Raw genomic sequence first — 11,406 nt, 5'->3', positions numbered from 1 at the left:
TCAATAGAATAGGTTTCCTTTAGCATAATAGGGGGAGTGCTTATCACTTTAGTTTGAGCATAGCCTTTTAGGGTAGGATATTGACCTATCTTCTAGAATAATAGGCTTTATGGTGCGACATTGACTCAGTCAATGTTTATGGCCGCACCTTTCTTTTGTTTCCCATCCTACCCTTGCTTCTTGTTTTCCAAGGCACCATCTCTTATAAATAAGGTTTCATACTCCTTTTATTTTTCATGTTGAATTATATAGAAGAAGGAAAACTCTGCACAAATTGTGTGAGGCTTGTTACTCTAAGCATTAGGTCTTATCTTGAGTGAGTTGAGAGCTCTCAAGTGGCGACCCTCTACACTCATCTTGGAGGAAACCACACTCCAAGTGGCGTGTCCACTCTCATTTCATCACCATAAGATTTCTTTCCTTCATCCTTTCTTCCATTTTCCATTACATTTTTATCTTTTATTGGTACTCTTGTGTTGCTTCATTTCCATTTCGGATTCCTTCCATATCATGTGCTTCCTTTCATGCCTTTTACATTTCGCACCATACATCATGTTCACTATATAATGTGTTTTCCTTTTGCCTTTGAAAGTGAACTTTCACACTTACTTAACCACTTGGTTAAGTTCGTGTCTAGTGGGAATCTTCCCTAGGTCTCACCATATACTTGTTAAAAATATCAATCATAAGTAAAGTGTGATGTGAGTTGATTAGGAGATGATTCATTATGTGACACTTTTGAGAATTAGGATCAAGATTCTCAAAAAATTCAAGAACAAATAACCGAATTGAATCTAAGATACAAACATACTAAACCAAATGGAAAACCATGAAAAGGAAAATGAACCGATTGAAACACAATTAAGGACACATGAATCAGTTAGAAATATCAAACAAGAAAATCTACCGATTGAAATGAAGAACAACACAATACAAACCGATTAGAATCAAGAATTTACAACATTCAACCGATTAAAGATCAAGAACAATGAACAAGACATGTTTAGAGTTTGATATGGAATGGAAATGGAAGAAGAAGATGAAAGGTTGGAAAAACTTATGTGGTTGATGCAAGGGAAGATGAACACGCCACTTGGAAGGTGAATAGACTCCAAGATGAGTGCAGAATGTCGCCACTTAAGAGCTCCCAAAGACTCACAAGATAAGACTAGGAGAAGGAGAACAAGTCTCACAAAAACTCACTCAATTTGAGAAGAGTAACTTTACTTCAAAATTCAATATCAATGTGTCTTTAAAAGAGCCAAGCACCTTTATATATAGTGTAGAGGGTCAGTCATACATCAAGGCAAAGGAGGCAAATGAAAAGGCATTTGAAATGTCGCCCTAAACACATGTGTCTCTTCTACTACTTCTCATAAGTCCTATTCGCTGGTCAGGTGACAACTGCAACTTGTTGAACGTTACCCAAAACATTACGTCAACTAAGCTCCCCTGGTCAATGAGAATCCTGTGTACTCTTTTTCCCACATTGACGACCGAGATCACCATTGGATCGTCTTCATGTGGGACGACGTCTCCTAAGTCGGCCCTGGTAAAGGAGAGGTCGGGCTCGACCAGCTGGTCAGGCTCCCGCACCTCTACTGTCATCACCTCCCTGGTGTACTTCTTTCGTCTGAAAATCCTCCTGAGATGGTATTAATCTCGCCTTGGACAGGCACCTCGTGCCTTTGGTTCGCTGGAGGAAGCTCCTCCTTCGACCCTTCCTGATTTCCCTCTAGATACTCTTTCAATAACTCATCCTTTATCAGGCCAACTAACTGGTAGCCTAGGGCTATACAGTGTTCCACGTCATGCCCGAACGCTTTGTGGAACTCACACCAGATCTCCTTGCGTGGCCCCAAATTCCTGTCAGATTTCGGGGGGAACCTCAGCTTATCTGCCATACCCGACATAACCAACAACTCCTTGTAAGTCATTATGAACTTGGGTAGGAAAGGCAGGTCGTCCTTCGTCTTCGACCTGGTTGGTTATTTCTCAGCGCATAAGGGGCTCGCGCGCGTGTCTGACCTCTTCTCGGTTAAGCTCGGCTTCCTTCTTTGGGCTAAGCCTACCCTGGGTATATGCTACAACGCTTCAGTGTTACGATCTCTTCTGCGGCGATGTGGGCCACAACTCGTCGTCGAATCTCCTCGAATGTCCTTGCACGATTTTTGATCACCGAGTCGCTGAATGGCCCTAACTTGATGCCCTGCCCAAAGGCATGGACCATTAAAGCCTCATCCTGAGTCTGGAGCTTTACTACGAACGCCCCAAACCTGGTCAAGAGATCCTTCAAAGGTTCCCCCTGTCTCTGCTTCTCACTGAAGAGGTCGAAAGAGACAGGTGGTTGAGCTTGGTTGAGGATGAATTGTTCCCTGAACAATTCAGAAAATTGATCGAAAGAGGTGATGTGGTCGTCTAGGAGGCCAACAAACCAGCGTAGCGTCGTGCCTGTAAACGTGCCCATGAACATCTTGCAATGCATAGTATTTGTTCCTCCCAAGATCATCATTTGGGCATTAAATGTTGTGAAATGGGCCTCCAGGTCTTCTGTACCGGTAAAAACAATCTTGGGCGTTATGAAACTAGCTAGTGTGACAGCGTCCAGAATCGCCTGTGAGAATGGCTTGAGGCGAGCCCTTGTTTGAATAGTTGGGCCTCGCTCCCCTATGGAGCGTTCGCCTAACTGCTGTAAGTCCTTACGCAATTCCTCGTTGGCTTTGGGTAACTCTTCATTACTCGCTCGTGACGCATCTAGCTCTACCATGAACTCATATTGCCTGAGCACTTTCTCGGCTCGAACCTCAGCCATGAGCCTCTCCTGGTCAGCCCTGGATGCCGCCACCGCCTCTTGGAGAGTAGTTACGGTCTTAAGCTGTTGTATGGCATGGTTGTCACTCCCTTCAGATCCTAATGGACCTTGCCTCGTATTCCTCATCACGCCTAAAAGCTTGAGTACAACTGCGGGTGGGGCTTGGTTTTATCGCGCCCCACGGTGGGCGCCAAATGTTCTTGCCAGTTGACCTACTTGGCTGTTGACTCTGATGACAAGCTCTAGCTCCGTCTGTCTCTTCTGGAATCTGTTCTCTTGCGTCTTTATGCATTGGAACGTTGTTCCATTGAAACAGAGGGGGTCCTACCTTTTTATTCCACTTCGACAATCAAGTCAATACAGGGCTTATAAGAAACAAGAAGTAACAAGTTTCAGTCTTAGAAACAGCGTACCTTTACTTGGGATCTCAAGTCCCTTTTATAGTTTACCTTTTGTAACAACTTTCTATCACGAGAATATAATCTCAACTAAAAGCATACTCAACAGGAAACACACTCTGCTCAAGAGCACACCCTCACGGTATCACAACAGAACGAAATCTTTCCTTCATGGAGTGCATAAAATCATAACAGAATAACCATTAGGGTACCAACTCATGTACCAGCATTAGGGGTCCAATCTGTTTACGCAGCCACCCTCAGCGTGGCACTACGCTATCGTTTGAACACATGCAACCTAACCTCTACGTGCCCTACCACACATGTGCTTAGGTTTAAAAGGAAACATTTACTTAAGCTAGACCCTCGGCGCACTAAGTACACCCTGAGGTCCAAAGCTACCCCTCGCTAGCTGCCTGAGCCTTATGCACAAGGAGTTATACGAAAAAGGAACTAATATATACACCTGAGGCCCAATCTTAAGCCCACCAACTTGGCCCAAGAGTCGAGCCGACCTGTATACGACAAATGCTAAGGTCTGACCTCCGAACACTAAACTTTGAGCGCTCTGATCCAGTTCACCAACCATTCTAATTTTACCGAAGAAGTTTAAACTTATTCATAAAAAACTTTGATAATCAAATTAAAGAAATTAAAGATATTGTGCATCTAAACTAACAAAGATCCATTATCAGAACACACATACAAACTCACATACCTATCACACAAAAACAATAAGAAAAAGATAAATAAAAACTTAATCTAAATAAAATTTTAAATTTTTGTTCGATAAATAATGTTCCCATCTCTAATAGTTTGAGTATGACTCACTCAAATTTTGAGAATAATAAAAAATTATATTAAAAATTTAGAAAGAAAGTACAGAAAAACTATTTTATAAAAATAATAATTTTTATAAAATAAATTGAATAATTAATTTTCTCTATTTATAACTTTTTTTAACTATACAAATTAATTTGATTTAAAAAACAAAAAAAAATTTACATCAAAAGTAAAATTGACAGTTTTTTTAAATGTAAATGAAAAATAATAAAAACACTATACTTTACTGTAGCAAAAAAATTACAAATTATAAAATTGGATGAGTCCTCATTAGTTAATAAATCTCTTTAATTTTGTAACCCATCACTAATGAAAGGGTTTGATTGTTGACCCGATACCATACCCATTTTCACTATTAACTCACTCAAAATGCCCGTATTAGAATTCCGGGTTTTTCAAAACCCGAACCAACTTACATTGCTTCCCTCTTTCCCCACCACACTAACCCCATTTCCTAAAACCTTTCACTCTCTCACTCTCTCACATTCTTCAACCATGGCGGCACTCAAGCTTCTTCTCTCCCAAGCTGGCCGCCATTCCTTCGCCAAACGCGCTTCTCTCTCACACTCTCCTTTCTCTTTCACCTCTCATCGATCCCTCTGCTCTTCCTCCCAATCAAACTCAAACCCTCCCGCCACACCCTCCCAACCCATCCCCATCCAACCAGTTTCCTACCCTATCAAGCCCAAATCCCCGCCGCCTGAACCCTCGTTGGAATCCTCACCACCACCACCTGCCGAGCCGCAATCCCTCCGCCCGCCATCGGACTCGCGGCGAGCGTGGACGCGCGAGGACATCCGATACGTGAAGGACGCGCCGTCGATTGAGGTGGTGTCGTACGCCCCGCGCGTGGCGCCTCTCCCCGATGACAAGGTGGTGGACGAGGGGGTGGAGATTGAGAGGAGGAAGATCGAGGCGGAGAATGAGCTGAGGATGAGAATGGTGAAGGCCACCGAAGAGGAGCGGATGAAGGTGCCGTTTCCGCTTCTGATTAAGCCCAAAAAAAATGAGAAGCCGCCTCCGCTTGAATTGGCAGAAGCCATTCGCCAAGTTAAGGTGAAAACAAAGCCATTAGTTCAAATTATAAATAGTTTCGAGAGACGGTATTAATTTCTCTGTTAAGTAGTCCTTGAAGTAATGAAATTATACAGGTAGTCACTAAAATATAGTTGAATATCGATTAGATTAGTTTCTTAATGTTCAGAGACTAGTTTGAAGAATTTGTGTAGTACTCGGGCAGTGCTTAACATGATTTATGAATAACATGGCTAAACTTTGGTCTTTTAACTGAGCCAAATTGCATTGTGTAATTTGAGTAGTTGACCTCACCTAGTGGAGTAAGATTGTGTTGTTGTATGTGGACTATGTTTTTTGCTGATAATTCCGTTCTAGCTTAATTTGCACACCTTATGTGTCTATTACGTAGAAGTTTTGTTGGAGCTTTGGGTAATGCCATAGTTGGATTGTTGGTTATTAGGAACAAGTTACTGTAGTAGAAATTACATGTGATACGAGGAGTCTTGGATCCTCCAGTGAGAGATTGATGCAAAAAAATTATATAAAAACTACTGGGGTATTTTAGGCTTGCATAGTTACCCCTATGAAATGTCTAAGCTGTTGCCTTTTGGTGAAATGAAAGAGCTTGTAAGTTGTTTCTCTTTCAAAATTTTATGTTAAATGCCTTTATTGAGTTGGGACTGTTAAAGTGACATATACACTAATCCTGGTTGGTCATTTTTGCTGTCTGTAAGTGTGGCACCTTGTCATACAGTAATCTACGCTTAGATTAAACATTTTAGGAGACTGAAACTGCATTTTACAGGTTTGTAATCAGGTATGTGAGCTGTCCTGGAGCAAAAAAACGAGTACATATTGCAATAAATTTCTAAAAGCTACTGCTGCAAATTTTTAATACATAGATAAAAAACTGTGTTGTTCACTAATGCTAATTTTTTTCTTTGTTAGGGAGACCAATTTGGAAAGTATAAAATTGTTACAAGATTTTAGTAATAGCAACTGTTTTTTTTTTTTGTTTGATTCTGTATGTGCAGTATAAAGGTATCTGTTATAGATGTATTCTGTATAGCACCATCCCCCTGTCGAGTTTTTAATTTCTGCTATCTATTATTTGTGAATTATTATAACTATATTGGCACATACCCTGTCACCAATCTGTAGCATTTTCTTAATAATAAACAGTACTAAGCAATGTTGCCAAACTCTCTAGTTAACTTGTAAACTTTTACGAGTTTACTGTTAGGGAGAGAAAATGAGTTATCTTTTTGTCAAACTCTTTTATAAACAAACTTGGCTAAGTTCTTTAATTTCGTGAAAACTCTCAAGTCAAGAACCGAGTTAGTGAGTATAAAATCAAATGTAATTGTTGGCTCCAATTGACCCTATTAGGAAGTCAGTTTAAGCCTAACTCATTCTGACAAAATCAGTTTATAAGGTGAGGTTTGTCCCACTTATATATTGTAAATTAGCTTTATCTTTAGTCTATACGAGAAGCCTAACTCATCCTTGCTAGGATAGATTCTGATATCATATTAGGAAGTGAGTTTAAGCCTAAGTCATCCTCACAAAACTAACTTGTAAGGTGAGGCTTGTCCCACCTATATACTGTAAATTGACTTTATTTCTATTCGATGTGGAATCTCCAACAGATTCTTTAGTTTATTTGAAGCAATAAACTACCTTTTGAACTGTTTTCACCATAAGAACTTATGTTTTTAAAATTTGAATGATTTGATCATTATATAGTTTAATCTTATTTAATAATAATGTACTATAACACTTTCTAATTGTGGTTTGTTACTTTGCTTTATTCTGGGTTGAAATGTTGAATTGTTGTTGTGTTAAAGTATCATGTTATGTGTAAATGTTCTGAATGTTTTATTTGCCTCTTGAGTTTAGGAGTCCGGTCTATGAAATCTTTACCAAATTTATGCTAGTTCTTGAGTTTAATAACCTTGATGCTACACTAATGAATTGTTAGTATAGCTAAATTGCCTACACCCAACCTTTGGGGTCATTGATTTGATTGGCACGGCCTTTTTGATGATCTTCACAATTTACCTTGAATATTCCATCAGTTTCTGTCATTTAATATAATTACATACTGTTCAGGCCAATGCCAAGGCAAAGTTTGATGAAACTGTTGAAGCACATATAAGATTGGGTGTTGATTCAAAGCGAACAGAACTGGTATGCATAGTTTCCCCCCTATTCCCTGTATTGAATTTGTTTGTTTTCTTGAGTGATTCTTTGAACATATAAATTTTGAATTTGACATGTAGACCTGAGGCTCCATGGGTTTGTCATGTTCAACAAATTGCATAAGTAAATACTTGGAGGTTTATGCTTTTTAAACTTTGATGATTAATGTCCAGTAATTTCTGCTTGCTAAACAAGATGATATTCTTGGATCAATATAGCTCTCATTTGCTACAAGACTTGCCTTTGTTTACAAGGACTTCAAGTTACCAATCCTACACATTTATATGTGCTTTGAATGAATGGTTATAATAATGGGTCCTTTTGTTTGATAAAAGTAATTAAGTTAGTTAATTAATAATATCATAAATTTGAATTTTATTCAGAAATAACTATAAGACTATTTGGTTTAAATAGTGGTTATATTTAATGGCACTGTACGTACTTCAAGAAATATTTTTTTTACCAATGAGTGTGACTTGTATTAATGAATGCATCCACTTGCTTGGAGAATGACTGGATGTTTCATTGACCGATTTCACAATAAATTAAGGCTACAAAAGGATATTAACAAATAATACATTTGAAGTAGCACCAAAAGAAAGGAATGTGTGTAACTAATATAGTTAATAAGCTAAAATACACCCACAATAAATTTAGGGTATGATAAGAAATTAGCAATTAATACATTTGAAGGGGGTCCATGTTTCTTATAATTAGGACAAAAAAGTGTTCCCATTTTGTTTCTAGTATAAAGGACTGGAGGAAGTAATATCTTTAAAAACATAGCCTTTTCATGTTCCCTAAGCATCATATGCTGTGAAATTATTATATTATTATGTTGGGTGAGTTATCTTAGAAAATTTCTTCAAAGACTATTCAAAATATTCTGCAGAACACTTTTTTTGTGCTTATACATCCCAAATCACTGTTATTTTGTCCCTTTTTTCTGGATAAAACTATATATGCTGTTTCTTCAATCCTTTGCTCTAGAAGATAATGATTTCAACTCTGGCAGGCAGTTCGTGGTACTGTGATTCTGCCTCATGGTGCTCCCAAGGTAACATATGAATGTTAAGCAATTGATATAATGGTAGGTTTGTCGTCTAATTCTCAAAACCTTCCAGGCCGTCAGTGTGGCTGTTTTTGCAGAAGGGGCTGAGGCAGAGGAAGCTAAAGCTGCAGGAGCTGATATAGTTGGTGGTAGAGAGCTTATTGAGGAGATTGCTAGTAATGAACTGATCTCTTTCTACAAGTAATTTTGTACATCATGTTGATAGATTTTTCCCATACTATATTTGTGAAAAGCAAATGTGTGGTGCATATTGTCCCTTGCCTTGTTGGTTCCATTCTTTCTTTCCTTGTTTTTTTAGCTGTATATTCATCACCTTCTGTACGTGCACATTCCTAGTATATGCTTGCTTATCTGCAGTTATTTTTCTCCTTTGTTCTATCTGTGCGCACACCTAAACCTAATGTTTTAATTTAGGCAAACTTGTAACATTAATTTTGTTTGTCATGTACTTAACAGACACTTTGACAGTAACTCAACAGTGTATGGAATGGAGTATTCTATACACGTCCTTGGGGCCTTAGCAACTATTATTTTTCCTTTTCATGCCAAGAATATAAAATTTCTAAACTGTATCCACATCTAATAATAGCTTATATATACTTATAGGTGGTAAAAATAAGCTCAAAGTTGACAAATGCTTCTCGTCTCCTGGAATGGCACCTCATCTTGGAAAGGTTTTTTTCTTTCATTTAAGTGGTTTTATACGGTGACATCATCTGAATTAATAGTTTTTTTCTTCTAAAGCTTGTATGAACTATGCAGATAGCACAATACCTTAGAAAGCGCAGACTGATGCCTGATAAGAAGGTTAGTTTATCAACATCTTTTGGCGTTCTTTTTAAGTTCGGGATCATGTGGGTTGTATGTAACTCTTGTTTGGTTGTTTTTATATGATCTACAGCTAGGTACTCTCACCAGTGATATTGCAGGGCAGTTGAAAGAGTTAAGACAGGGTCGTGTGGAGTTTAAAATGGAAAGTAAATCAATTTTGCATGTGGGACTTGGAAAGGTACGATATTGTTCTCTTCCAACTCCTTATAGACTCCGTTACATGCAATAGGTGTGTTGTATGAGGTGTTTTGTGCTTCCAATAATATCCACAGGTAAGCTACAAAGAAGATGCTTTACGGGAGAATATTAGTGCATTTATGAATGCTGTATTGCTTGCGAAGCCTGCTGGCTTAAAGAAGAGTAAGTAGCACAAACCTCCTTATGCTTTCCTTCTCTCTATTTTTGAAAAAGAAATTATGTTGTCAGATCACAACTGATAATCTATCTCCCCTCCCCCTAAACCTATTTACAACAAATTCCATAGCACTTTAAGTTGGTACAACACATGATCACATTTTATTTGCTAAGGTTACTTCCATTATCTTATAGTTCTCTTTGTTATTCAGCTTCCAAATATGCTGGGTATGTGTTGTCTGTCCATATAAGCAGCACGGTAAGCTCTTGCATCTCATTATTGTTTCTTTTTTTTTGTGTATTTTAGATTGAAAGCTACATTTCATTCTTGCATTTTACATTAATGATACTCAAGGAAACATTGGGTGTGTACATATAATTCATCCTCCCCTATTTCCTTCTGAAAGCAGAAAGTGAACTAATATTGGCAATGGTTTTAGTGTTCAGTTTGCAAACCGTCTCCACCTAGTGGGAAAAGAGGCTTGGTTATTGTTTTATGCAAGATATAACATCAAGGATTTTGATTTGCACGCTGTTTCTAACAAGTCAGTTATGAGTCTCTCATTGTTGACTACAATGTATTTAGGATGCATGTAGTTGCTCTGATTTAGCCTCTGATAGACGGTCAGTAAAACATGGTATAGAATTAAGGGAGACATAGTAGTGAAAATTTCCACGTTTTTATATGTTGTAAGGTTGACCTGAGGAAGTTCAATCGATTTAGAGCAGCAATTCAATCATATTACCTTTGAAATTAAAAGAATTGGGTGAAAATTTGAACTGGATATAACATGATGATTAGATTAGATCTTATCTTATTCATGGTGCTGAACTTGAATTTAAGTAGTATGGTGAGACCTGAGAATCAATAATGAAAATGTTAAAAAGGGAGTGGGGTGAAAGATAAGAGGGAGTTCCTTATCTTTGTGATATCAAACACGTGCTCAATTAGATATTATAATCTTTTTAAATGCTAAAAGGTATATTCCCCTCGCATACAGATCGTGAAATTTCATGATTGCACTAGTTATGTGGGGAGATAGAAGTGATCATTAGTGATTAAGGTAGGAGAATCTACTTGGGTAGTGAAGCAGGAGCAATGAAAGGGTAAGTGAAACAAGGGAGGAGGGAGTTATGTAAAATGGGAGCAATGAAGATGTAAATTTGCTAGTATCCTCCGTTGCAGTGATTATTTATGAATTTTGTCTCATTCTTGTAGCGTTCAAATTATTTTGTGCTATCCTATTTATGCAGATGGGCCCAGGATTACCTGTATCAATACAATCATTGTCCAAAGCTGCAGATAACTACAAGAAAACGCATGTGGTATGAATCATGTGGATACATCAAATATGGGCATTCAACGTGAATCCAAGTTTAGATGAACATATGTCGTAGTGTTTTTGTTCATTACCATTGATTTTGTAAGCTGTTTAGTGAAGTATGAGACAATAAGCGAAAATTTTGACATTGTGCGAGGTTGTTGAATTTTCTGGCTGTGTTCCATTTTCCTCATTTCACCGCCGAAAATCATGGCCTACTAAATTAATTCATTTAAAGCATTACCGGCTAACCCTTTGATATCTGGATTTAATGGTTTATTGCTTCTCTTTAAACTAAGTTTACTACTGATCATCTGCAAACTGATTTTATATGACAACGGACATTTTAGTGTTGATGTGTTAAAAAAGTAAAATGTGGTTATATTTTGAAGTGGTGAGTGCAGTTGATTTTTTAAACGCTTGTTTAGTGTTTTTGCCGGTGACTTGGCTGCCGATTGACTCTGGCGACTGGTTCAAGCTCCGTCTGTCTCCTTTGGAATATGCACGGTTGTTGAATGCTTTTATCTGTAGAGACAGAGGGTGTCCTTACGGCTG

At 38.1% G+C, this 11,406-nt stretch overlaps 1 protein-coding gene across 1 annotated transcript; it reads left to right on the top strand.

Moving 5' to 3' along the window:
- The first annotated feature begins 4,475 nt into the window (after positions 1 to 4,475).
- On the top strand, positions 4,476 to 11,102 carry LOC137822725 (Ribosomal protein L1p/L10e family). Its single transcript, XM_068627681.2, has 10 exons — positions 4,476 to 5,109; positions 7,183 to 7,260; positions 8,288 to 8,329; positions 8,397 to 8,499; positions 8,951 to 9,018; positions 9,107 to 9,151; positions 9,246 to 9,353; positions 9,448 to 9,535; positions 9,742 to 9,788; positions 10,784 to 11,102. The coding sequence occupies exons 1-10, from the start codon at positions 4,549 to 4,551 to the stop codon at positions 10,859 to 10,861; spliced, it is 1,218 nt and encodes a 405-aa protein (XP_068483782.1). The 5' UTR covers positions 4,476 to 4,548; the 3' UTR covers positions 10,862 to 11,102.
- The last annotated feature ends 304 nt before the right edge of the window (positions 11,103 to 11,406 follow it).

Source organism: Phaseolus vulgaris, chromosome 11 (assembly GCF_051622355.1).
Source record: "Phaseolus vulgaris cultivar YP4 chromosome 11, ASM5162235v1, whole genome shotgun sequence".
In the NCBI taxonomy this organism is placed as follows: Eukaryota; Viridiplantae; Streptophyta; class Magnoliopsida; order Fabales; family Fabaceae; genus Phaseolus; species Phaseolus vulgaris.
This window is presented reverse-complemented; position numbering and strand designations above follow the sequence as displayed.

Bases quoted from the DNA above. Each gene is read 5' to 3' on its own strand.
- LOC137822725 (XM_068627681.2), top strand. From the start codon at position 4,549: ATGGCGGCACTCAAGCTTCTTCTCTCCCAAGCTGGCCGCCATTCCTTC. The intron at 9,152-9,245 runs GTTAGTTTATCA...TATGATCTACAG, and splicing joins GACTGATGCCTGATAAGAAG to CTAGGTACTCTCACCAGTGA. The intron at 9,354-9,447 runs GTACGATATTGT...TAATATCCACAG, and splicing joins TGCATGTGGGACTTGGAAAG to GTAAGCTACAAAGAAGATGC.